Raw genomic sequence first — 27,952 nt, 5'->3', positions numbered from 1 at the left:
TGGCCCCAGGTGCTGGTCCTGTTCAGGAAGGGTTAGGTGGTGCAACCTTGGAGGAGGAAGTGTGTCACTCAGAGCAGACTTTGCAGTGACACTCCTCAGACAACTTCCACTGTGTTCTCTCTGCATTGTGCTTGAAGTTAAGGTATAAGCTCTCTCAGCTCTCTGTCCCTGCCTCCATGCTTGCATTTTGCTGCCATGGTGACGGCAACTCTTACAACCATAGCTAAAATAAGAATTTTTTTTCTCTCTCTTTCTCTAAGTTATCTTGGTCATGATCTTCCACCACAGCAACAGAAAAGTGACAAATACCACAGGATCTCAAATACATTATAAAGCTACAGTAACCAAAACAGCATGGTACAGACATGGAAAAGAAGGAGAAGAAATAGGTAGCAAGAAGTTAGCCTGTATGTCCATGGCTCAATGTGTTTAACTAAGGCACCAACAACACATGGTAGAAAAAGGGCAGTTCCTGCAATCAGTGGTGCTGGGGAAACTGGATTTTCACATAGGAAAATATTCATGATCTCAGACATCAAGTCCCAATGGGTGAATGGCTCAGATGTAAGATCTGAATCCAGACAGAAACAAGAAGACAATTCCGTGGCACTGGTCTCTGTTCTGTGACCCCAGAGGAAGGAGTACAAAAGAAATGGGGTGCCAGTGGGACTGCCACCGAGTGGATGTGTCTCCATGGGGCAATACAGAAGCCCATCGTCAGGGAATGCCGCTTCCCAGGAAACCTAAGGATGTGTCTGAGTGATGCTCAACACACACAAATTTGGAGGTCACCGTTGAGTAGCTCTAGCCAGATCCAATCTGCAGAAAAGACGAAGAAAGTAGTGAGTGGTGTGCGTTTGAGAGCAGATGGTGTGGTGCGGCCAGTTCTTCTGTTTGACTAGTTCAAAGCAGCTGTGGCCAACTACAGCCGACCCTTAGGAGCTGAGGTCTAGTAACTGTCAGAGGGTCACAGAGCTCCCGTGACCTCCCGCTATCCTACCAGGAGACCCTTAAAAGCTGCTCTTCTCTCGGAGATTGTGTAAGAGATGAGCAGCAGATGAAGGTGGAATTTCCGGGTGTTGTAGCTGCCTGAGAATTGCCCATGCTCCTGTGAGTGGCCTCGATAAGCTCACTGCCTATGAATACACATTTCTGCAGCACAGGATGGCTCCATAGGTGTCCCTCCTGAAGAAAGATCAGTCTTTCCCAGAACCTGCCTTCCTTGCATTTCCTCTCACAGCGTGAAGGCTGCTTGCTCCTACTGTGGACTGAGTGGCAGTTCCATTCTGTCCTAGCTCGTCACTGATGGGACATTTCTCTGTGTGCATGCTCTTATCCTACCTGCACCTTCCAACAAGACCCTGAGCTTTGCGGCTATTCCTGATCCCTAACTTTCCCCACTTCCTGCTGTTCTTTCATCTCTCTGATGCAGACCCAGTCTACATCATGAATTTGCACCATAGATACAAAGATACTTGGCATAGAAACACCTCAGACTGGATCAGCCTCTGTGTGGGCAGCCATATGTGCTTGCTTCCAGGCACCCTCCTACATGGAGAGGTACTGAAAGACAGGCAGTTACTACTGTGATTCTTCATGATATAAAGCTAGGGGCTCTATGCCCATCATAAAGTAGGGTAAGCACAGCTACCATACATCCCCAAACTGTGGGACAGAACCCAGACTCTGAAGAGCCTAGAGGGGATGTGGAAACTACAATGAGATCCCCTGGCTCTGTGACCTGCACGTGGCACCCTGGACATCAGTATGCATCCTCCTGACACTGAGTGAGTGAACATCCAGACTGCATGTGGCTAAACACAGCGCCCACTTCGCCGACGAACATGCCTCCTGAGGAGAAAGCCTCCTGGCCTGAGATGCTCTCCTCCCTGGCCTATGCCTTCCCTTCACCTCCCTCTGCTAACCTAACAGACTCCCAGCTTTACGCAGCCTCCTCCAGAAAGAGTTCTTCCTTCCTGCAATAGTGTCCCAGCTCACCTCAAAGGTCCCTGGGCAGTCTCCAAGGCCAAGTGCCCACGTGGTACTGTGAAGTCTGAGGACTGAGGAGCCGGATGTGCGCTCCAGCAGAAGCACCGTGATGGGGTCTCAAGTGCAGGGACCACTTCTGGTTTGGACCAACCTTCTCTTCCCAGCCAGATGAGCAGCTGGGTTCTGATGGCTTTGCCAGGCACTTCCTGCTCTGACCCAGGTTGCTCGCTCCTACCTTTCTTCCTCATAGCCCCTTCCTTCTCTCTTCCCTCTCTCTTTCTTCTTCTTGCCATAATCCCCTCCCTTCCATCCCCTCTTCTTCTCTCAGAGGCAGCCTCTCCATCTGTTTCCCTTTCCCTAGTTCTGTCCTAGCTCCAATGTTGGACTGGGGCACATACAACACAGGCATCTCTGCCGGTCAGCTTGGATGTTCTGATGACCCATAACGGTTCCATGGAAAAGCCCCAGCTTGTGTTTGTCTTCACAGCACAGCCTGGTCTCCCTGGAGCTCAGCAAAGGTCAGAGACAACTCTCTTGACAAAGACTGGCAGAAAGGGCAAGAGGATAGGAGAGAGAGAGAGAGAGAGAGAGAGAGAGAGAGAGAGAGAGGGGGGGGGGGGTCTTCCAGGGGAAACAATGTGACAAAGGGTCACAAAAGGGAAGGATGCCTAGATGTATGGCTCTATGTCACACATTGAACACCTGACCTGCAGTTCTAAGGACAACAGCTGCCAGCTCAGTGGGATTCTTGTTGCTATAGCATCTCTCGCCTGTGCCCCTGGACCATATGCCAGGACACTTCTGCATTTACTTTATCTGGTTCTCCCATGGAAATCTTTGTCTGGCTTATTTTGGAATGACAGACAAAGGCATGGCTCTCAAGACTTAGGTCAAGCTGGGACAAGAGGTGCACTCTTCCTTTCCTACAAGTATGTCCACAGTAGCACACCCTATAGCCAAAGAAACTAATTGATGCTGTGTAGTGGCTGTTGAGGACAATATTCCATTTATAAGACTGACAACAGGCCATGGTGATTATCCTGGGACTTTAAGTGTCCTTGGAAGTTATATTTAAGGAATGCTTCCTGTTACCCATGTACCAGGGGCACAGACACCCTGCGGCTTCTGGAGAGACCTGTGTGAAGGAGCAGCCAACAGACAAGCTTCCAGCCAGGAAGCAAGGGCTGGCCATACTCAATAAAGGGCAGAAAAAAACCAAAGAGGGCAAAGCCATCAGGAAGCAAGGAACCTTCTGGGTGGGTGGTGTTTAATATTTATACTTAAAAGCAAATTAAGGACTGTTTAAAGGATGTTTGCAGGAAGAGATTGGATTTACTTTAATTATTTGGTTATTTGTCGTTCCTAAACCACATTTATTAATCAAATGAAAACACAGCTTTTAATATATTTCATTTCTTGAAAAAAAATAGCTCACTGAATTATGCTCACTGAATTATTAAGTGACAACATTCTCTCTGGCATCAGTGCTCCCTCCCAGCTACCAGCCTGCTTGCCATCAATTCCAGAAGTTTTCATGTTTCTTCAAGCACAAGAACCCTCCTGCTTTTCAGCAGCTCCTTTCTGCATCTCTGCTGCTGGAGCGTAGCTCTTCACCCTCTCCTCCCCACCATGGCCAGCCTTGAAAAGCAGATCTGCCCTGGGATGAACACATGGGATGCTCCCTCCTCCAACTCTCCTCAGACAGTAGACAATACCCTCCAGTTGCTGAACCCCTTGATAAGTCGTATTTTGGACACCAGGACACTAATCTTAGAAATCAGGGGCTGTAATAAATCCCTTTCCTTCCCCCATGTGTCATCTCTCGGGACATACCCTTCTCAGGGTTAGCATCACTCTATATGAGGAGGAACCTTTCTGTCAGGTAACAGAAAACACGCTCATCGTCCTAGGATGTGTGTGCTGGATTCTGGGAACCTGGTTTCCTCTTGAGGCTGCTGCAGGCAGGTGACAAGTCCACCAGTTCATCCAGCAAGTGCATAAAGACACAGGCAGCATGTGGAACCACAGGCCATTCCATAGTCATATCTAACACTTGATGTATCACTTCCTGAGTGCTGGCTTCTGACCCCTTTATCTGAGCATGAGCACACTGAGATCAAGAAAAAGGGTGAGTGGCTGTCAAAAGCCACCAACAAGATGGATGGGACAGCATATGATTCCATAAAACTTGGTAGCTATGTCACATGCATCTCTCCAAACCCCAGAGTTTTAATACCTGGACCACGGTGAGCTCACTTCCTCTACTCCTGTCCTCCTTCCTTCAGCCGTGACCTCTGTCCAAGAGCCCCACCTCCTCCCTTTCAAGGAAGGAAGAGAGCATCACTATGATGACAAAACTCACCATGTGTGCTAGAAAGTGAGTGGGGGTGAACTCCCAACAGAACTGGAGCCCCCTCCGTGTCCTCTGTTGTGGGTGTGTCATCTTCCAAGCCCTCATGGGTCTCAGCCTCTCCACTTCAGACCTATTTCAATCCCGCGCAGCCCAGCATTCACTGTGCACATTTGCCCACTTTGTCTCCATTATTCTTGGATCTCTGAAACTCGGCTCCTGTTGCTGCCATGCTGAGGCTCTCTGGAAAGAGCACAACCCTGCCATTCATCCACTGTGGCTTCTAAGCCCCCCTCCCAACATCTTGCCTAGGTTTAGGTGCGCTGGGCACACAGCAAGCACCCTACCATTACTCTTAGTGTTCCTCACAGATTTCAGAGAAACACTCCACACAGAAATCTGCAGTCACTGTTCTAGACGTGAGTACTGCATATTCTCACCTGTTCCTCCATGCAATGCTACTGGAAGACTGTGCTGGAAAGCCAATGGGAGGGCCAAATGTGTATATGGGCAGCTGGATAGATGAATTCCTGGGTCCATGGATGGGTAGAGAGATGGATGAGTGGATGATGTATTGATCTGAAGAACTAGGGAATACTTCCTCTGAGTCAGCACATAGCAACTGTGGTCCAGAGGAGGCCAAAGGTGTATCTCATGCTGGCAGATGAAGTTGGCGATGTGTAAGAGCCACAGAGGTGACATTGGTTTTGGAGGCGTCAGTGATTTATGGGGAGCAGTGGAGGTTTGCATTATGTGCAGGAGTGGAGACTGGGAAGAGAGTCTGGCAGAGGCCATTGTAGAAGGTGCAGCCTCAGTTGCAGTTAAACGTCCAGGACTAAGAGGTCACTGAAGCCGAGTCTTGGTACCATGCGGGAGGGTGAAGCTGAGTCTTGGTACCATGTGGGAGGGTCAAAGTCATAGGACAACCATGAAGGGCAACAGGGAAGCCAGGTTGGGTCAGGAGATAAGATGCATGTGGCATGTATGGCAGAGCCAGAAAAGGCCTTTGGAGGTGGTCATGGTGAGGAAGTCCCAGACAATGGACATAGAGTTATTTATACTTTTGGAGTTGGGTTTTGCTTTGTTCAGATTATGTCCTGATTCTTCCTTCTTAGAGTAAGAAAATATTTGCTTTTACTTTTTTATTTTTTCAAAGCAGGATTTCTTTGTGTAGCCCTGGGTGTCGTGGAACTCACTCTATAGACCAGACGAGCCTTTAATGCACAGAGATCCACCTGTCTCTCCCTCCTGAGGGCTATGATTAAAGATATGTATATGTGCTACCATGTCCCTGGCATAAGAACATATTTTAATTTTATTTTTTATTTTATAGGAACCCACAGTCAAGAGACTTTGGAATTTTACAGATATTTGGAGATTTTAGAGGATTCTGAATATTTTCTAGAGGCTTTGGGTAATTCATAGACACTTGGGGCAATAAAGAGGCTTTTATGTTTTAAAGAGAGTGAATTCTTAAAGAATATGAAATTTTGACATAATTTATTAGTTATATTGTGATATTAATATGAGATCTTGGGGTAAATAGGAAAGGAAAGGTTATGGACTAACAAGTGGCATGTGTTTCATTGACAAAGGGTCAATTATGCTGGTTGACTTCTGTCAACTTGACACAAACCTAGTAAAAGGGAATCCTAATTAATAAGATGCTTTCATGAGCATGAGCTATAAGAAAGTCTGTAGGGCATTTTTAAAAATTAGTTATTAATGTGGGAGGTCCCAGTTCACTGTGAGTAGTGCTGCCCCTGGGCTGGGCTGATGGTCCTGGGTTCTATAAGAAAGCAGAGTAAGCAAGCTGTGAGGAGCAAGCCAGTAAGCAGCACTCCTCCGTGGTCTCTGCTTCAGTTACTGCCTCTAGGTTCCTTCTATGTTGGAGTTCCTGCTGTGACTTTCTTCCATATAGACTGTGGTGCGCAACTGTAAAGTGAAATAAATTGTTTCCTCCCCAACTTGCTTTCTTGTGTTTTATTACAACAATAGAAACTCTATCTAAGGTAGACAGGTAGGTGATGTGTGGGTGGGTGGGTGTGGGGTGGGTAGACAGATGAATTGAAGGACGTAAGGAGGAATGTAGAGATGGAAGGGAAAATGAGAAGAAAGGCACTGTCCACTTGACAATAATTATAATCCCCATGGGAAAATAACACCTGGTTGTGTCCATGAGAGTGGTTCAGGAGAACTTTAACTGAAGATGGAAGACTCACCCTAACTGTGGGCCGCACCGTCCTATGGCTGAGGACCCACAACACATAAAAAGGAGAAAGTGAGCTGGGACCCAGCAGTGTCTCTGTCTGATTGCTGAGATGCTGTGGATACAATATGACCAGTTAGTTTTCTCACACTGTTGCTGCCGAGATGAACCAGTCCCTCGAGCCCTGATCTGAAACAAATGCTTCCTTCTGTAAGCTTCTCCCTAACAGGTATTTTGTCACATCTAAGAGAAAATTAACCAAAACAAACAGGAGCATAAAATCCCTCCATGTTAATAATGTCTGTCTTCACGGGCTCAGCATCCTCAACCTGTTCCCGTCATTGAAGTAACACCCCAGTCAGCCCTGTGTGTCCAAGCCAGCAACATCACTCAAGGTGACCCCACTTGTGCTATGCCTTCTTCCCCACCCTTGCCCCAGAGAAACTGAGGCATCCCTGGGCCTTTCTACAGCAAGCTCTGGTGTGGAGTACCACGCCAGTAGAAATCACTGTGCAGCTGAGTGGAAGCTGCATCCCCTCTCTCTTCCCCCCCCCCCCCTTTGAGTGTTTTTCCCCATGCTGTGACCTTTGAGTTACTTTTCACAAAAGCAACAATGTTCCAAACACAGGTATAAGAGCTTGTGGTGTTTTGCTATATAAACTATGCTTGCTTAAATAAAGTTGAGCCTTGATCAGGACCTGTCTTGGTTCTGTTCTTCTGTCTCTGTCCCCTCAATCCCCACTCCCTCTTTCAGGGACCCTGGTGGACTTGCCCCGCGGACGGTCTGGGCTGGGGTTTGTAGTGACTGTGTACAGCTGCTTCTCATGTCTAGTCCCCACTGACCGATTCAAAGACTCTCCTTCCTTACTCAAATACAGAGAAGCACCCGTGGCCCCACCACCTCTCCAGTCAGCCACCTGCAGTCAGTCACCTGTAGGCATGCCCAAGTGGGCTTCAACTGCTAAAACATGGTGGAGTTTTTTGACCCACTCACCAGCTGGGTGGCTAAGCTTTATGAACAAAACTCCATGTTCCTGGAGGGCATACCAGCAAATCCTTGTCCCTCATGTGACAAGGTCCAGGTGAGCACTCCTCAGATGTGCCATGGTGGCTTTGAGCAGTATGTTCTTCTTCCCTGTAGAGACAGAAGGGCAGGATCCTTATTCAGCTTTGATGCTGCCACCCTAATGAGCACCCCCAAAAGGGCAGAGCCCCTCAACTCCCTCCTGCCAGCATACAGGCCCCCAGGGTGGGCTTATCTGTGGATCAGGAACTCCAACAAGCAATTTCTTCCAAACGACCTACTTGTCATTAATTCTTATTGATGTTAAAACTTTGCTTTTTAGCAAAAAAAAAAAAAAAAAAGAAAAAAAAGTTCCCAGAGCACCATACTTATGTCAATAATAGGAAGGAAAATAAATGTTAAAACATGCTAAATAATTGCCCGACAGTACTTCTGCTAATGACCGCAAACTTCTACTATGCTAATTTTTCTCTACACTTTTAATTACTGATCAATAATACTTTGCAGTTGACATTTAAAAATGCTGAACCACATGTAGGAACACAGACCAAGAGAAAATCTACAATGTGGCACTGAGGTAACTCAATCAATAAACGTTGCCATTTAACAAATAGTAACATGTAAACAGCCACCAAGATTAGCAGGCGTGTAGGGCTGAGCCTGGAGGAGTTAATTACTGTTTAGTAACAGCACCCACCACAGCCTGTTTTCTGGGGAAAGCTTTCATCAGGCTCTGCTGTCTAGAGAGCCTTCCTCAATACTAAGGCAAGCGAGACCCACGCTGGGAAGACCTGTATGTCTGGTGGACACAGAGGGAGGAAATTTCCATGCATGGGATACTCCTTTATTGCAATCCAAGGTTCCACCCAGTGGCTGTAATTGATAGACCCATAAAGGCATGAGACAGAGCTATGAGATTTTCCAGCCATCTCTCCTGGGTTTATCAATACCATGCCAATCATTCATTTGGAGTTTAAGGGATTGAGGTAATCAAATATCCATCCACCTTGCAGACTGAAGAAAAGGCGGACTTTGAACATGCGTGCAGGCCCTAGGAAAATCAATGTTCGCAGCTCACTGAGGGAGAACATAAGCAATCTTCATTTTTATTATTATTAGCAATAATAATAAATCTCGACTTAAGCATCGCAAGCATGTGATTATTGAAATGTCATTTTCTGCAGGAGGGTAGAAGTGATTTTTCTTGGCCAAGCTGGGGCCTGGGCTCTCTGGGCTACCAGACAGTGGTGGTGTGCATACTCACAAAGTATCAGTCGCTTGTGCCCACCTTTTTTTCTCCTCATCTATGCTGCCTTCAGACTCAGCAGCTTCCTGTGTCTGGCTGGTGGGGGCTGAGCGTGTGTGGAAGTGTGGAAGATTGTGCGATTTGCTTCCTCCTTGCTCTGACAGGCACCAGGACGTCATTGCTGATTGTGTTTTTCTGGCATTTCAACTCTCCCGGAAGTCCTTGAGTGTTTTCTGTATAGGCACTTCTGGTCCATTTACAACAGTGGGCTGCAGTGTCCTGAGAAGGATTTAATCCACTGTGACTCAAACCAACTATAGGTGGGACCCACACCCTTGAAGTCATGTCTAGCTTGGGACCCTGATGACAGGGGTCCCCTCTGGTGCTTCGCCAGGCTACTAGATAAAGCTGACTCAAGGGGGCCAGGCCTTCAGAAGCAGCAGACTTGGTTAGTGTCCTTTATAAAGGTCTGAGTGGACTTCCACCCAGAGCTTCTGTACCCAGCCTGGCTTTTCTTGGGCCTCTAAGCATGACTGTTTCCCACTTCCACAGCTGTGCGACTATGGGAGCAGTAGTGATGCTGACACACACACACACACACACACACACACACACACACACACACACACCATCCCTGAAGCTGGAAACTGCTTCCCAAAAAGAAAGCTGATTGACATGTATCCGCATAAATTACAATCTATGAGTGAGAGGAAACAACAAGTTAAGCCCTGAAGACAAGAGCCTGGCTTTAAACTCCATCAGACCTGACAGCTCAACAGCAGTATTGTGCCATTAGATGCCCAGCTGAGTAGATGATGCCCCTGCCTCCCACACAATGGACTTCATCCTCCACATAGGTGGGGTTCTGACCGCTGTGGATCATGGATCCTGGGGCCTGGGCCAAAGATGTGACTGCAGAAAGGTTCCTGATGACAGTTGGAACTCCCTGGGGCCCATCTGCACTCCCTGTTAGCTGAGCACAGAGGGACCACAGACCACAGGCTAGGCAGGGCAGGGTGGCCGGAGCAGGGCATCTGAAGGGAGACCTCTTTGCACTCTGGGTCTAATGATTGAGTGAGTCATTGAGTCTAGCTGGAAGGAGCTATGGCATCGGTAAGGGAACGATGAAGCAGAGGCTAGGACTAACGTCAAGAGTGAGGAGTCAGAAGCTCTGGGTCATGGCAACATACATTAAAGTCAGTACAACTGTGAGTGCCAAGTTGGGGGTAAGAGACGGCAGGGATTCTGAAAGCAAGGGAGGAAATAAGAGGAGGGCAGAGGGGGAAGGAGGAAGTATTGGAAGAAAAGAGAAGAGGGAAAGAGAGCAAAGGAGAAGGAAGTGCAGAGACAGAGAGCAAGGAAGCACAGAAAAGAAAGAAGAGGAATTCATGGAAGGGGAAAGGAGGGAGGAGGAGAATGGAGCCTGAGCCCTCTGGCCTGTGACTTCCTCCTATGCTGCACAGGACCCCTGGGAGTCCCTGTTGACAACTAGCCAGGGAACCCCTGCCAGTCACTCTGGGTGAAGAGCAGCAGGTAGGCTCTCCTGATCTTCATAAAGCTCCCTCCATCAGTCCAGCTTGCTCCTAAAGCCACAGAAAGCACAGGTCGATGATATGGAGTCGCTCTGCACAGAAGCACACTGTAATAGTCACAGTCCACCCTGTCAGGAAGCTAGTCGGCTCAGGGCCGAGCCAGGGGCAGCAAGGGCGGAGGGAGGCAGGTGGTGAGGGAGGCTGGTGTGCCTGGCCCCTGGGGCCTGGGGCTTGGCTCAGCAGGGCCTGGTGACATGGTGAGCAATATCTAGGCCCTGTGACTAAGCAACCCAGTGAAGGCATGGATCTCTGTTATCATCCCTGGCAGATGAGTTCTCAGAGGGAGCCAAACTAAGTTCACCTGCAGCCAGATCAGCATCTCAGAGTGCACTGGGAGGTTGGAGACTGGCGATCTGAGCTGGGGTCAGAGTCTGTTGCTGATGAACTCGTCAGCCTGGGAGTCTCAAGTCCCCTGGAATGAATCAGTGTTTGTGACTTTATTTATTTATTTAGTTAGTTAGTTCTTGGAAAACTTTCATTAGATTGTTTGAAATGCGCTGTTAATCACTTCAAAGCAATAAATATGTATCTCGTGTTATAATGAATTCTAAAAGCCATTGCTCCGATGAATTAGAAAAGGAGAAAATTGAGAAATGTCTTTGTGGGATGGGAGTTAACAAAAATAAAGTCACTTTCCATTGTTTTCAGATGCATGTGCCAGACCAGCTACAATTATCCCACGGCATCAACAGGGCTCTTAGTAAAATGCAATACGCACACACAGCCCCTGAGATGGTCCTGCAAAGCCCTTCACCCTGGGAGCACATCCCCCTGAACTCACTTTGAAGATTAACTGGTCACATCCTTGGGGAAATCACACATCCATCAGCCCAAATTTATTCCTTATTTCTCCAGAAGTATCTAAACAAAAAACCAGGAGTGAATTAAGCACAGCCATGATTTCCCAGGACCTTTGAAAAGCCCTTCCTCCCACTGCCGGCATGCACAGAGCCGCCTCGAGCCAGCATCTCTCTCTTCCATCTGCTTGATTCTTCTCAGACCCCCAAATCTCAGCATGCTTCACAGAGTTAATTTTTAGCTGCTTGGCATCATCAAGTAGTACAATGGTATCGGTACAATAGTATAGTGAAGGCCCAAGCACAGTGTGCTATCTTCTCCATCTCCTGCACAGTTAACTGCCTTTGATCTTATCACACGGTAGATAAATAACTGAAATAATCTCCATTTAAATATATTAGGTTGTTTGACATAGGCACTACACACGAGGAAAATCAATACTGATTAGACACTTGCCAGATACAATGTAAACACATACCACAGAGTCTTTATGGGCCAGATAACATCATAGAGATCCCGACCAGAGTCAATAACCATTAGTTTTCAAAAGTGGCCACTTGAACTTGGGTGGGTGGGTGGGGGTGCGCCCCAGAGCCGGTTGCCCACGGGCGTCCTATGTGAGCTTCAAAGAAGGAAAGAGGAGTTCAAGAAACACATCCCACCATTGGTCACAGCAGCAGGCAAAAACTTTTGAAAACTGAAGTATGTTCACGTTCTGTTTGGGTTAAAACACTTCAGGTATTTTTTGCTAGTTTGGGGAGAAAGTTTAACAGCGAAGGAAGCCACTTACGAATGCAGTTGAACTCAAGTGTCCACTTGTTCTTCTGGTGAATTCAACTCCAGGCTCTGTCCTTTGAAGCTGAGATGTGATCCCAACACGGACATGTCTACCCCTGCAGGTGCCTGGAGACTTGGAGGCACAGGCCTGTCTGGCAAGGTTTCTTCCCAAGGCTCCTGCCTTGAGTATTCACCACGCAGTCCCTTGGGAGACCCTGTGAAGACTCCACGCAGGTTCCTCTAACCCTACCCTGACCTCTAAAAGTTGGAAGTCAGTTTTCACGGGCAGCGCCGACAAGCTGCGAAACGGGTTCATTGACACCACAGGAGAAGCGGTTGAGGCTTGAGCTTGTTCTCTGAGCGAACCGGTTCCGTGATGGCCCCACCCATCCTGAGCCCTCCATGCCCAGCCTGTGTGACCTGGGTTTCTCTTTGCTGTCCTTGTCTGTGGCCTTCCAGAAGCAGCCCCGAGGATATCAATCAAGATGACAGCAAAGGTGGCTCCCTCTGCCGAGAGCCTTGGGGATGGGGCGTCAACTAGGCCTGAAACTCAGCTGCAAACTGTAGGATGGAGGCAGACACACACAAGAGCCGGCATGCCTCCATTTTTGCCTCCTTCTAAAAGGAGAATCAGGTGAAAGGACCAGGCTAAATTCCTAACACCGCCCCCCTCCCCGCTGCCAACTGCTGTCAAACTCACAGCTGAAGCTTTTCTTTGTAATCACAGGATTCCATATTCTAGCATCTTCCCCACCTCCACCAGCCCAGCCCATCTAATGGTTTTAAAGGGAAAGGAAATTACTTGTCCTCACAGCCAGGCCCTGACACTTTTATGAGTCATTTGTAATGAAGCTGTTCTTTGGCTTTAATGGAGACCTTGATTCTGACCACTGTGAATAATTGTCAAAAGGTGATTAATTAAATATTCACCACTCCCTATAAAATTGATCAACATATTACATTACGCTGCTCCGAAGTTATTTTATTTCTCCATTCTCTTTGCAATTCTATGCATTTAAACAAGCTTTAAACCGGAGCTGTATAATTTACTGCATATTAATTATGCACACACTGACTAAAGTGAGAGGGAGTGCTTTACACCTTTTGTAACTCCATAAAAACACTGGGTCATGACTCACCAGGCTGGGAAGTCCTGTCCTGGAAACGGAAGGCCTAACAATGACTTCCTGTGTGCACAAGCCGAAAGTTCGGGTAGCATGAGGTAAAGGGGACTACTATGTAGTTCAGCTGACTACACAGTCAATCTGAAATGGATTTCAGGGCAAACCTCATATGACCAAGTAGAGGGGCTGTACCAATCTAAGGGTGTCAATTACTGCCTCAGACAGCACATGGGAGTATCCTTGTTGAGCCGTCTCTCCTGTCCATGGAAGGCTCAGACTGCGGTGGGAATGAGGTCCAGAGAGGGAGATGGAGGCGGAAAATGTCAGTGAAATAATAGCAAGGTCTTTTGTAGTACGCGTGTCTACGTGAAACGTCTTAGAAAACAAGCCTTTCTGTTCACACACTTGAGAGCTTGCTCTCCCGCCAGCCGGGAGACAGGTTGGGATTATATGAAGGGGTACAAGCCTTTATTTCTATCGCAAAACATGACTTAGAGCCGCAATCATCAAACTGTTATTCAGTATTTAGATTTACTGACTCATCAGGGCCACCCCCCACCCCCCCAGCCCAGGCTAACCTCCAACTCACCTTCCTCCTCCTGCCTGAAATGCCAGGATAACAGGTGTGTGACACTACACTTGGTTCAAACCAAATTCTATTAACAAGGAATAGATGTGAGGACTTGTGTTTAAAATCTATAGAGATGACTTAGGGGGGGACTGTGAAAAATGAAACCCAAAGGGCCCAAATTTTCCATTGCCAGAGACCCAAGCCAGGGAGACAGAAACAAGGTCAGGTGACTTTGGTGAGCTTGGAACAATAGCACCGCATGTGAGATGAGGGGCCTGAATGCAGGGCCCTACACATACACACACACACACACACACACACACACACACAGAGAGAGAGAGAGAGAGAGAGAGAGAGAGAGAGAGAGAGAGGCCCTACAGAGCGCACAGATGCAGTCTACATGTTGGGCCTTGCTGCAGACGGAAGCTCTCAGCACTGGGCCCAGCTACCAAGGATCTCTGCTCAGAGCCTTGGAGGATCCATCCAGCCACATCCTAGATGCCCTTGGAGGAGGCTCTTAGAACATATAGATTACTGGTTTCACTGAAACAGTCAATCAACCTCCTTTTTCCCCATAGGCTGTTAAAACGCCGTTGAGTGAACATAGCAGATAAAAAAAAAAATGATGAACCAAAAAATCATATTTCAACTTGAACAAACTTGCTATTTGTAGACTTGATCACATGAAACTGGGGCAGTCCAGCTGATTTCGGCAGCAGCTACAGGAATGAACCCCACAAAGGGACTGAGTTTAATCATCCAATCCCAGACTGTATTGATTTTGGGACTACTTGCAATGACTATATAAATAAGCCATTTCTTTGCCACTGTATCTGCAGCCGGTCATGAACCCAGAACCTTCACAACCTGGTCCAAAGTGAGTTATGCCCTGCAGAAATAAATTAATAAAACTAACACAGGCGGCCTTCTCCACCGAGTTATTTTCACGTTTCAAGAGCTTAAAAATATAAAATCAATAATCATTTAGTCATAAGGGTAAATGAAGCGACATAACATCAAAGTCTACCCTTTAGCCATTCAAGCCATCCTGGGTGATTCATCCCGTCAAAAGGCAGTGGTAATAATCCTTTCCACTCGGAGACAAGCTGCCACACAGCTGCAGTATTATCTTAGAGTAAACAAGTTGGGAGAAAATATTAAAAATCAATATCTGTTTCCTCCTATCAGACCAGATGGCATCCATCATAAATCCGGCCGGTAAAGAGTTCTTGGAGTTGGTACCCAGAGTGAGGAACCCAGTGGAATTCACCACAGAAGATGGAGATGCTTGCTTGATAGGGGCTGCAGGTGGAAGTTCGCTCTTCAAGAGTAGAGGCTTTCACAACAGCACAAACTGCTGAGATTACAATTAAAGAGGAAAATCTGGTGTAGCGATGTGGTGCTGAGGAGAAGTTCTTGCCAGCACAGAAAAGCAAGAACTCAGACAGCAGCTTCCAATGCCCTGCAAGTGTGCCGGGCCACACATCCTTCCAGTTACTCTGAGCTTTAGTCTTTCCATCTGGGAACCTATCAGGATGTCCCACATCACCTTCTCCCCAACAGTGCCTGTGGAGAACCAGGACAGACCCTCGCTGACCCTAGCTGCTCGTGACCAAATAGAAGCTGTACAGCTACATCAGGGAGGACCCCATGTTGGGGAGAAGGAGGAGTCATGTGTTCCCCCATGTGGCTTGCACAGTGATGGACTTAAAGATGTCTCCTGCAGGAGTAGCAGGTGACACTGTCCATTCTGGGGTGGGCAGAAAGCTTTGGGATGTAGCCTGCTGTTTTGGGGAACAAGAAGCTGACAGTCTCTTCACTAAACCAGCCTCAAATTTGAAGATCTGGCAAATTTTTATTATTTCTGGAAAGTGAGACATTATCACTCTTCTCACTGAAGGTCTTAGCATATTCCATTAGTGTTATCAGGATTTGTGTGCATCAACACACACATATACACATATACATGCATGTGCACACACAGTCACACATACACACATGTCACACACAAAAATGTATATGCACCATACACAGATGCACACACATGCCCAAACATGTATGTATACACATACATAATGAATATACACATATGCATGCATACATAGTCATACACATATAAACATATGCACACTCAAACACACACATACACATATACCATATATGCATGTATATACCTACAAACATAAACACACACATTCACACATACATATATACATACAAACACGCTTCATATGTATGTAGATTCTCATATATACAATACTCACACACTCACATCATACACACACTTACACTCTTGCACACTCACACACATATCACATTATCATTTGTAAAACACCAAATCTCTGGCCACAGTCACTCCTCAGGAATAGCTGACAGGAGCCTGGCGACCTCACCAGAGAAGTGTGTTTTAATTACCTATCTCCACACCACACACTCCCAAGTCACCTGTGCCTCAAGCTCTGCCAGTATCTCCTCAGCCCCTCTCCTTGCTAAATCAGAGTCTTCCTGATGAGCATCTTTCCCTCTTCGTGCCTCTTGGAACAAATGGCAGGTTAAGGAACAGCTCTGGGTGGCTTGTTATTTCAGGGTTGCATCGCTCCCTTCTCAGGCTCAGATGATATAATGTGCCTCTTGGTCCATCATGAGCACCTTCTTCAGGTACTGCATGAAGGCACATAAGCTAGTCCCAGGAACCTACGAAGGAGAAGAAAGTAAGTCAGACAGCGGCTGGATGCCCACCACTGCCAGTGTCGGACGGTGTCTAACACAACTCCCTCTCCAACATGTAAAGATTAGCATTTTCAGTTTTTTTTTCCTTATTGTTCTTTCAAGGCCGTGCATTAGATCTGGGGCCTCATGGGAATTTCCCTGCTAGAATGCCACACTGAGGCTGTGGGGGACAAAGCTCACAGAACTCCAGAGTTTGGACTGACTGGCAGACAGTATGCCTCCCCAGGAGGGCAGAGCCTTCCTGTTGTCTGTAGCTCTGCACACCTCTAGCTGCCTTTACCCTGTATCACATATTTCTATGGCAACATAACTTTGAAACAAACTGCAAATCTCCCTCCCAGAAGCTTAATTGTTGGTCTCTTCAGAAAGGCTGAGGCAGTGCAGCTAGTCCTCTTGGCATCTGGAGCATTATGCTTGGCCTGGTGATGAGGCAACACTGAGTAGTGTTCTGTCCTCTGAACACGGCTTTTCTTCGGTGAAGGTGGCTAACTGAGCTCATGCCATTTGATTAGTTCACAGTGCAAAGTAGTAACCAATAGAAAGTTGTCCTGTCTGTCCTAGGAAACTTTCTCTTTTGCAGGGACCTCATTGGACCAATAAGCAATTGAAATGGAACTTTCTGTACAAAGCTCGTCTTCCATCCTGATATAAAGTTTCACTTCTTGAACATATTGGAGAATGTGACATGCATTCAAAAGCTGCGACACACTGTCACTGTCCCAGCTGAGGTCATCCACCAGGTAAGTGTGCAGTCCTTGCACTCTCCCAGACTGTGGTCCCAAAGCCTTGCCTTGTAGGAAACAGTCACTCAGCAGCACCCTTCTTGTTGGCCATCAGGAAACTGAACTTTTTAAATCCCCCTGGTTGCTAAGAGGTTGTACTTAGGTTGGAAATTTTTCATCTTTATCAGATGTATTTTTTTCTCCACATTTGCCAAACAGTGCAAAAATATGACTTTTTCAAAAAGAAATCTCAAAGTGAGACATATGTATTGATCCTCTTTCCTGGAAAGAGTTCTGCCCAAATTTAGTCCAATGGGCTCCCAACAGAGTGTATGAAGGGACAGTTAGTGACAATTATCCACTTGTGCTTAGTAATTGAATAATTAATAATACTTATCTGTGCAGAAGACAGTATCTTATGTAATATTGACTGCAGCATAATAAATACTGAGTCTCCAGATACTGGAGGATTATTGAACTATAGCCACATCTTAATCTTTCTATAACCTTAATGAGATGTATCTTCACACTAATGGTTGCAGGACGTGTGGGCTTCCCGAAGGTGCCATTGTCCACAGTGCGGACTCCTTGAGCTCTCTGGCTTCCTTCAGTGTTTGGGGGAGCACTGACATGTGAATGTGCTACCCAGGGACACCACAGACAAAGAAGTCAGCCTGCCTGCAAGAAGCAGAGGTCAGAGGAAGGCACTTGACACCACCTTGCAGGTCCCTATTCAGACCCGTGTAGTGCTTGGCCTGTTGGTGCTGCGGAGTTCTGCCAGAATCGGTGTTCTTATTAAAAAAAAAAAAAAAAAGAAAAGAAAAAAAGAAAAAAAAAAAAAAACCTCCTCTCTACTTGGTTGAGCTGTTTCCAAATCTGGACTTGGAAGCCTGGATGAAACTGACAAATTCAGAACCAGTGAGCAGTCTACTGCTGATACCAGAAGCAATAATAAATGTGACAAAATCTACAGAGTTCTTAAAAAAAAAAAAAAAGGAAAACCTATTGAGTAATGGAATGCTCACCTCAGGTGTCCATCACCATCTTTGCTGTGCTGTCATTATGACTGCTGGACTTGGTAGATGCTCCTGGGAGACTTGAGGAACCCACATGTGAGCCCTGAAGAGAGACTTCCAGGGGATGTTGATTTTAGCATTGTTGTGGTAGCCTTAGACTTCCCCACTGGGCAGTGTGGGTGAGGCTACCTAACGTGAAGATTTGCTCCTAGAAAGATGTTAAGAAGTACTATGACAGTGAAGACTGTCCCTATATTGACCTAAATTCCACAGCTTGCTGTGACTTCAGCTATCTAATACATACATGTGGGCTCTCCTGCCTCTCCTAGGGAAAATATAGACCTTTCCAACCCAAGACCTATTCCTCCGGGGATGTGTGAGACCACTGTCAAAGCAGCAAGGCATGCTGTGTTAGAGGGGGCATTTAAGTAGTAGCATGGAAGTTTCCTTTTGTGGTTTCTACAGTGCTGGGGGGTCAAACCTGGGGCTTTGTGAGAACTACGTTTGTGCTCAACCCCTGAGTTACATTTCCCAGCACAGAAAGTAATAGTATACTCCAAAATAATGATAGGCAATGTCCAGTAGGAGATATGAACCAGGAGTCCAGGTGCACGGTCCTAGCCAGGTGTGGCATACTATAGAGTGAGCGAGTGTACAAACACAAACACTGCAATGTGATGTTAGGGAGCCACAACACATCCCACCACTGGTCACAGCAACAGGCTGCTAAAAATAAAGCACATTCATTATATGCGATCACTGTTTGACTTAGAGTCTAGAGCAAGACTTTATATACTCAGTTTTCTGTGTATTTCTGTTCCCGCTCAATATTTAGTAAAAAATCTACTGGAGACAAGTGTCAGTATTTGAAATGGCAGTTCACCGCTCTGTGCGGGCCTTGACTCAGTGCTGGAGGGAAATGTGCTGGGAGGGCAGAGGAAGGGAGAAGGGGACAGGCAGGTCAAGAAAGGACAGGTGGGCCAGGCTACATTGATTCAAAGTGTAGGCAGCATTCTGGAAATTCCACACATATGATGGAGTACAAACATTGTCAGTGGAGTGTTTGGAAACCTCCACTGGAAACAATATTCAAATTGAGGAGCATAACCCCTTGTTGACCTGGAGATTCTAGACTCCAGCCAGCAGAAATAAAATAAAGGAAGGGACATGTTTGTGAGACAGACCTGACAGCAGCTGGCTGGAAGTGATACTGTGCTTTAACTAGGGAAACGGGTGAGAGAGTTGCTCTGGCTGAGGTTCCTTTTTCCAGAATGTAAAGCAATCACAAAACTATAGCAAGCTGAACTGTATGCTGTGGATGGACAGACCAGAGACCTGCACTCGCACTGATGCAAAATCAAAGGGAAGCACAACAGATGCTTCAGGGAAGAGCCAGGCCTCAGAGACCCGTGGTCAAGCACTCCGTGTGCAACCGTGAGCACATTAGGAGTTACTGAGAGAGAGAAGGGGTGAAAAGCACATTGAATAAAAATACTGGTTATCAAATACCAAATGATCATCCCTGAAAAGATACATTTATAGTTAGTAACATTTTATATATGTTATATATTGAATATAACAGATATATAAAGTAACATTACACAGACCAAGTAGGTTGTATTTATGTATTTAGGAATGTTGTATATGTAACAACAATGAAAATAAGAAGCCATTAATTTGAAAGACAGCAAAGTACAATATAGAGAGAGGAAAGGGAAGTAATTATAATGTCAATAATAATAACAATAATTTTTAAATGCTGAATATTTTTAACTTAAATGATGAATTATGAGTACACAGATGAAAGTCACTGAGGTCTAGTGGTGATTATCACACAGCTACCTCTAGAGAAGCCAGAGTGGGTGGAAAATGCCCCACCTGGAAGCCAAAGATCATAGCAACTACAAACATTGTGTGAGGGACACGGAAGCCAAAGCCGGGAGAGAAAAAAGGCTGGACTCAGGGATGTCTCTCTTTTCTTTATCTTCCATTCTTAGGTTTGCAGATAGAGGATGAAAAGAATGGGGAATATAAAAATATATAAGGAAGATAGAACAAAAGGTAGATTAGTGAATCTACTCCTCAACTTAATGCCTCAATTGTCACTCACGAGGCTATTTTTAATTCACTGGTATAGAATTTTGTATACAGATGCAAAATAAGTTTAATTTAAGATACAGTGGTACAGAATTCAAATGTAAGATCAATCTTCACATACAGCTATTTCTACTTTAATATGAGGTATTGTATCTATATAACTCAACTATAATACAAGATTTACTTCCAATACTTTGAAAGTGCTATTGCAGGCTGTTTATGATAAATATGTTATACAAGTTAATTGTTAGTTTATCAAATCATGGTCATATCAATTACTACTCTATTTTTATCACAAGAATATACATCGTAGGTGCAACAGATAGATATGATTCTATAGAAAGATAAGGAAATATAGTTAGATAAGGCCTTCAAAAACTTTAGAGACATACAGAATATGGCTGGCATTTAAAAATGTTTATATTATTTTAAAGATTCACTTACAATGAGACATGTTAACTCCTGACAACATCCAGTCTACCTCAAAGAGGATGATGACTCCTTGTGGAGATGGCTTCAAATGTGGCAAACAAGCCACTGGGGGAAATGTCCTCATTTCTACCACAGACAGAATTCTGCCTAAAAAACAGCAAGCTTGGATGCAGGCAGAGTTGATGGCCAAACTCTGCCAAGACAGGGTAAGCAAGTCCTCAATAGTTCCTGCCTCACAAATATGTCTGTGAGATATATTGGACCAGAAGGCTGAAGATGATGCTCCCATGATATAGAGAGTTTTGGGTGACTATTCAGGTAGAAAACTGTCTCTGTTATCATCTCATTTGGGAAACTACTAACCTGCTCTCCAGTATACTCAGGTAATTAATTTTATTCCTTCTCAAGTCTCTGATGGGGTTGAAGACCAGATAGTTCAGTTTTACAATTAAGCTTAGTTGTTTAGGGGTTAAGATTTTTTTTTAGGTCTAGATAGATGTTCTAAGTTGATAATGACAAGATATAATAGATACTGATTTACATTCAGAATTTTAGACACACCAAGATAAGAAAGATGTTTTTTCAAGGCTGCCAAACACAAATAGCCAAAACGCTAAGAATGTAACATTTATGTATTTCCTGGTTGTGTCATGGTTCTTCTTGCTGTAGGTAGTTTATTGTATATATGTGTATTAATATAAATGTATATATAAAAATTAATTTTAAAAACCTACTTTCAACCAGTTGAAGACTCGAGAAAAAATAAGTAGCACACATACAGTCAGGAAACTGCCATGCTCCTAAATGAAGATAAGCTCATTTAAGTGATCCAGTGAGGAGACAAATAAGAGATCAAGAACAAAAGGGAGACAGAAAATATTTAGACTTACTTAAAGTGTATGAAAAAAGGACATAAACTTTTCAGGCTCAGAAGGAAAGATAAGGTATGAAATTCTGTTTGAGGATTCATATCTCCATGGAGAAAAGGCCCTGGAATCCACCCCCAGGCAGAGGAGGGGAGGAAGGGAGGGAGGGAGGATTAGGAAGGAAGGAAAGAAGGAAGGAAGATAAGGGAGCAAATGAATAGTCTGCTGGTCATAAGGCAACTCACGTCTATAATCTCAGCCCTCAGGAGGCTTGGGCAAAGTGACTGCCACAAGTTTGAAGTCAACTTAGATCTAGGCTACAGAGCAAGGGACTCTGATAGTTAATCAACTGATTAAATACATTTCCAAACATCTATCTTAAGACAGTGGAGAAGGAGGTTGGAAGAGAGAGGAAGGAAGGCAATAAACAAAATAAACAGATTAGGAGGAAGGAAAAATAAAGAACCAGCTACAATCAATGCTACAGGAAAAAAATCAATAATTGAACGAAAAAATTAAAGATCAGTAAAATTTATATACTTCTGTTGAATGAAGAAAAAAACCCATGAAAGAGAAGAAAAATTACCAATATTAAACAGTAGGGAAGGAGGCATCACTACAGATCCCAGGGAAGGAGGCATCACTACAGACCCCAGGGAAACTGAAGTATGAAGTCATTGTACAACACTTGTCACTGCTTATTACGCACATAGATAAAATATATCAGATTTAAGAATCTGTCAGTATGAAAATAAATATATAATCAAAGTTCTTCTCACAAGAAAAAAAAAATCCCAGGCCTAACTAAGCTTAGCACAAATTTTAACATAGAGAAAAAAGTAAATCCTAATTATTTTTCTCCCAATTTATTTGTGCCTGTGACAAAATCCTCATAAGAGAACTGTCAACTAATACCTATTATCAAAATTTACTCTCTTGCAGATTGCTGTAAATCAAATTTAGTAACATGTGAACATGTACCATTCTTATATTATTACTAAATTGAGCTCATCCCCAAATTCAACTACTAGTTTAATAAATCAAAACAAATTAGCACAAATCACTATATGAATAAAAGAAATAAGAAAGCTCACATGATTATCACAGCTGGAAGAAAAACATTTAACAATGTTTGTATCCATTATTAGCTCAAAACCTTCTGCCAACTGTACAGAAATGGGCATCTTCAACACATAAAGGCTGCTTACATCTGACTATAATTAGCACTGGCTTTCATAATGAGCACTGGAACACAGACATGGCAACAACCAGTGTTCATACCACTTCCGGGGAACTCCAAGCTGGGCTCTAACTAGTGCAATATGATGAGAAAAGAAAATTCACTGAGGCTGAAAAATGAAGAAAAATATGTCTCTTTAGGATATATAATTTCATATGTACAGAAGTCTAATAAATCTACAAAAGTTGCCAGAACTAAAAAACAAATTCAGTAGGATCAGATGATAAATGGCAAACACATGGTAACTCTGTTTCCCCATGCCCTTAATGAGCAGTAGGGAAATGAAAGATTCCAAGCATCCACTTCAATAGCATCACACTTTAAATATGACGTAATAAAGATATCTAACAGACTGTGTGTACACTGATAATTGTAGAGCATTACGGTGCAGCAGCAAAGGGCCCTGTTTTAGTTACTTTTCTGTTGCTGTGATAAAACACCGTGACTCCAGGCAACCTAAGGGAGAGAGAGTCAGTTCTGGATCCTTGTCCATAGAGGAGAGCCCATGATGGCAGCATGGTGGCAGGGCCAGGTAGCAAAGACTGAACTCAGAGCATGAAGCAGAGGGAACACACTAGAAGCGGCTCGGAGTCTTTATAGTCATATACTTCCTCCAACAAGGCCACACCTCCCAAACCTCTCCAAAAAAGCTCCACTAACTGGGACCTATGAGTTCAAGCATCTGAGCCTATGGGAGACCTTCTCATTGAAACCACTGCAGACAGACCCTGCACTGCAGCAAGGATGCAGCATTCATTGACTGTATTCAGTACTGTTATAATTTTAGTTTCTTCCAATTGGCTATTAAATTGTGATCTTCAATAAATTCCCAACAGCTCTGCCTACAGGAAATGCTATCAGTCTAGGGCAACATTGAAAAGTGCAACATAAACCTAACAAGTGAAGCATAAAAATAAGGTTGGGCTGGATCATAGATGGAAGACCGAGTCTCTAACACAACAGCATGCAGAAATGTCCTCCCCAGGATGCAAAGTGAGCAGAGTGCCGTAGAAAAGCAGGAAGGTGCGCGTCCACGGTGCCAGAGCCCTCTGCTCTCTGGGAGTTCATTTTTAAATCTGAAAATTCTCATTTTAAATGAGAAGCCACATGTAAGGGAAGGATCCACACATCCAATTAGGGATGTATGTAAAACACAAGGGGGTGCTGGAAACACATAATAGCGATATAAAGATGACATTTACAAACAAGGGCACAGGAATGGTGAAAAGCACTCAAAGAAGTGTTCACTGTGATGTCAGATAAACACATATTAAAACTTCAGCAAGCCCCAGGTACAAGCCCACAGAGAGAGTGGGTGCTAAAACAACAAAGCCCGAGAAAGCAGCATTAGTAAGAAGGCAGATCAGCTGTGGCCCCCTGCAGCCCAGAGGCCTGGGTGGAGCCAAGTGGACTAGGGCAGCCCTGGAAAAGACTCCCCAGAAACAGAGCACAGTCTGTCCTGAAGACCTGGCCCTCACATTCCCCAAGGAAAGTGAAAACACATCCCACACAGAGACATGGAAGTTCACAGCCTCTTGTCACCGTCAGCACTCTAACGAGTTCATTAGGCTGCCAAGCCTAAGGACCTGGCTTCAGTCCTCAGAAGCTACCCAATTACAGGAGAGAAGCGATTCCTCCAGTTGTCCTCTGACTTCCACATGGACCCACACATACACACCCAGCTAGACACATACTCAAAAAAAAATGACATTTTCAAGCCATTTCTAGATAAGACTGCTTTAAGAACTACATGTATATAAACACAATATGAGACAGGGAGAGACTTTACTAAGAAAGCATGACCAAGCCAACACGGTGACATTCACAGGGTAGGACGAAGCAGGAACATACAGCCTCTCACCCTCAGGGGTGAGAGGAGGAAATATAGGTGTGTGTGTGTGTGTGTGTGTGTGTGTGTGTGTGTGTGTGTGTGTGTGTGTAAGCATACGCCTATGTACTGAGAACACGCACAGCTGCACAACCACTCATATATGCTGCTGAGCCTTCTGAGTCTAGAAAGTACGCACACCTGTGTATGTTTTACATGGCTGGACTTGCATGAATGTGTATGAAAATGCTTAGAGAAAGCCCTAGACAATATACGAAGGGTGGGAAGACGGGCAACAAGATCAGCCTAGTGGCCTCCGGTGGGTTGAGGAGGGAGCACAGTAAGAAATGCCCATGTCTAGTGCTAAGGAGATGGCCACGAAAGTAAAAACACAAGCCTAAGTACTTGAGCTCAAATCTCCGTAGGCCACGTGCAAATGCCGACATGACTGTATGTGATTCTAAGTCCAGAACTGGGGAGGAAGAGTCAGAAGAATTTGTGGGGCTAGAGGTCAGCCCAGCTCCAGGCTCAGGAAGAGGTCCTCTCCCAAGGGAACAATGTGGATAACAATATAGAAGGTTCTTGAAGTCTTCCTCTGGCCTCCAAGAGCTCTTGGGCTGTTGCACCTACACACACATAGGCACATTTGCCACACTTTCAGAAATACAAAGTATTAAAAAGGAAGTAAGTGTTCGTGTCCTAAGCCTTGAAGCTGTGCATGACCTGGACGTTAACTGAGTCTACTTACCATCCTGGCACAGCTGGGTGGGCCCCCTAGCCAACTTCCCTCAGGAGAGACAGAGGAGGAACTCAACCAGAGAGCAAACACCATAAAATGGCGCTGAGGCAAGAGAGACAAAGAGAGACAGAGAGAGAGAGAGAGAGAGAGAGAGAGAGAGAGAGAGAGAGAGAGAGAGAGAGAGAGAGAGAGAGAGAGAGAGAGAGAGAGAGAGAGAGAGAGAGAAGAGTCAATCCTCCCTCGGGCCTCCAGAGGGCGCCAGACCCCCCTGCACCCTGGCTTGACCTCCCACCTCCAGGACAGGGAAGGCAGCCTGTTGCCTTAAGCCACAGTTTGCAGTAAATTCTTATAGAAAGCAAGGAAATCTTAACTTGATCAATAATCTTGAAGTCATTTGTGGGAAGAGTATAATTATGTGCAATTTATGTAAATTAGCGTTTGATTCCTATCTCGGGCAACAACGCTGATGGAAGGATTTGTCCTGCAGCCTCTTCTCGCCTCCTTCCTCCTCCCCCTGCCGCTTCTTCCCTGTCCTCTTCTCTCTCTCTCATTTTTGTTCCTTCTTCCTCCTTCTTCTTGCCTCCTGTCTCCTCCTTCGCCTTCCTCTCTCAGCATGAAAAGTATCCTCTTTCTGAAAGGACGGTCTCCACATCTGGGGGACCCTGACTGTTTTGTTCCAGAAGCCTCAAGTCCCGCATCCATCCACTTCCTGTGATTTTCCTGCTTCCTACGTTGTCACCACCTCAGTCTCGAACTCTCTCACCTAGTAGCTATGTTCTTTCTTGCCGATGCCCTCTAGTTCCCAAGTTGCTTATTTCTGGTTTGATTAGGGTTTTTATTTTGTGCTGTCATAGCCTCACTTATTTTTTTTTGAATATTTGGAATTTGAAGATAATTTTTGCAGGCTAAATAGATACTGTTGTAGGGCTTTCAACGCATCTTAAACATCCGTTTTCTTTTATAAACACACACATGCACACACGTGTACTCACCACACACACACACCAAGACACTCTTGTAAAGAACGGCTAGTTTGGTCAGAACAAAATATTCTTTTAAAAAAGATTTTATTCACATTACTTTTAACTACATACATACCTGTGTCTCTGGGGTGGTGTGTGCCCATGCGTGCCTTGGCCTGCAGAGACCAGAGGTACCGGAACCTCCTGGTACTGGATGTGATGTTGGTGATGATGTGAGCTTCCTGATTTTGGTGGTGGGAACCAAGCTATGGGCCTCTGTCAGATCAGAAAACATTCTTAATTGTTGGTCTATCTCTCCAGCCCTCCATTCAACATTTTTTTTTGACAGTCTCTCACTATGGAAGCCAAGCCACCTGGAAGTCACAAAGACCCACCAGTCTCTGCCTTCCAAGTGTTGGGATTAAAGGCCTGTACGCCATGCATAGCCTTGTGTTCAAAACGATCTTTAAAAACACTGAAGACTGGCAGGTCAAGTGTCGGCACAAATGTCTGTATCAAGACCTTGGTCAGTGATTGCTCTGCTCTTCATAACTGAAGGGAACTACTTGTCTTACTTTGAGAGGAAGGAAAGAGCAAACTGGAGAGCCCCTCTGACAAGAGCAGCAGATCACTGTGGGTTTCTGGGAACACTGGAGCATGCTGGGAACATGACCAAAGCAGATGGATATGAAGTGCTTACCATGAAGGCTCAATTCTCTTGGAGCAAGCCCCACCCACCCATCTGTCCGTACCTTCCACAAAGTCAGCAAAGCCCAAGCGACTTCAGATAGAGGCAGAGACAGCCTGGCAGGCGGGCAAAGGGCCAGGCCTAAGGCCCCGGGGACCAGGTGCACTCATCACCCCCTCCCACTCACCTCTGTCCTGGACCTTAAGGCTGGAAAGGGCTGAGGAATGGACACCAGGCCCACTAGGGTTGGTCTCTTCCTCTGTAGAGTCTGGTTAGAAACAGGTTAGACTAGTTGTGCTCAGAGGCACCTCTCACCTGCATCTGAGGTGTGGAGACCCGAAGGCACATTCCAGGGGCTGGAGGTGAGCTGAGTGCAGCCAGGCCTTGCACAATGGGCAAAGGCAACCAAGCACACAAATTCCAACGCCCTTGAAAACCTGGGCTAGCGCGTAAGGAGGCGGCTGCAGACTGACATGCACCCCCCAGATCTGTAAATCTGAAATGATTTTCAAATTAAAAAGTTCTTTTCTTCCAAACTCATGAGTAAAATTTGAAAAAGAGATAAAGTTAAGACTATAAATACTCGGGGACATTTAATAAGAAGCAGAGTGATTTCAAACAAGTAACTAAAATAAATGAGCAGGGGCTTTGAGAAACTTTCTTTCTATTTAATAAACATTATTGAATGTGGCTAAAAGTTTACATTTCAGTAGCCAGGAGTGGTGGCTCATGCCTGTAAACCCAGCATTCAGGGAGGCACAAGAGACAGATTTCTGTGAGTTTGAGGCCAACTTTTTTTCACTAGTTGATATTGAATGTAACCCTTTTGTACATATAATGTTACCTGTAGGCATGTTTTCAGGGATGATTGGCACTGAACAACAAATCAGTGTGTGCTGTGTGTGCTTCCCTGAGAAAGACTACCCTCTCCATCACCCAGCTTTACTCAGGC

General features: G+C 45.3%; 1 protein-coding gene across 2 annotated transcripts; it reads right to left on the bottom strand.

Annotated features, from left to right (window-relative positions):
- Positions 1 to 173: 173 nt before the first annotated feature.
- On the bottom strand, positions 174 to 27,361 carry LOC311598581 (uncharacterized protein). Of its 2 annotated transcripts, XM_084783749.1 has the most exons (8): positions 27,188 to 27,361; positions 26,449 to 26,588; positions 18,158 to 18,262; positions 16,126 to 16,374; positions 8,861 to 9,097; positions 7,596 to 7,683; positions 6,562 to 6,663; positions 174 to 819 (listed from the first exon to the last, which is right to left on the bottom strand). In XM_084783749.1, exons 5-8 carry the CDS (start codon positions 8,995 to 8,997, stop codon positions 805 to 807), a joined length of 342 nt encoding a protein of 113 aa, XP_084639875.1. In that variant the 5' UTR covers positions 8,998 to 9,097; positions 16,126 to 16,374; positions 18,158 to 18,262; positions 26,449 to 26,588; positions 27,188 to 27,361; the 3' UTR covers positions 174 to 804. The 2 variants fall into 2 exon arrangements, with proteins under 2 accessions (XP_084639875.1, XP_084639876.1); XM_084783750.1 differs by lacking the exons at positions 16,126 to 16,374; positions 18,158 to 18,262; positions 26,449 to 26,588; positions 27,188 to 27,361 and adding exons at positions 11,192 to 11,271; positions 11,687 to 11,830; positions 11,999 to 12,603.
- Positions 27,362 to 27,952: the final 591 nt, after the last annotated feature.

This window comes from Acomys minous (assembly GCF_964271855.1).
Source record: "Acomys minous genome assembly, chromosome: 5".
Lineage (NCBI taxonomy): Eukaryota > Metazoa > Chordata > Mammalia > Rodentia > Muridae > Acomys > Acomys minous.
The sequence above is the reverse complement of the archived record's forward strand: the minus strand, read 5'-3'. Positions and strand labels throughout refer to the sequence as shown.

Bases quoted from the DNA above. Each gene is read 5' to 3' on its own strand.
- LOC311598581 (XM_084783749.1), bottom strand. From the start codon at position 8,997: ATGACGTCCTGGTGCCTGTCAGAGCAAGGAGGAAGCAAATCGCACAAT. The intron at 7,684-8,860 runs GTGGGCACAAGC...CTGTCTCTACAG, and splicing joins ATAGATGAGGAGAAAAAAAG to GGAAGAAGAACATACTGCTC. The intron at 6,664-7,595 runs GTATGCCCTCCA...TTGTATCCACAG, and splicing joins TGAGGGACAAGGATTTGCTG to CATCTCAGCAATCAGACAGA.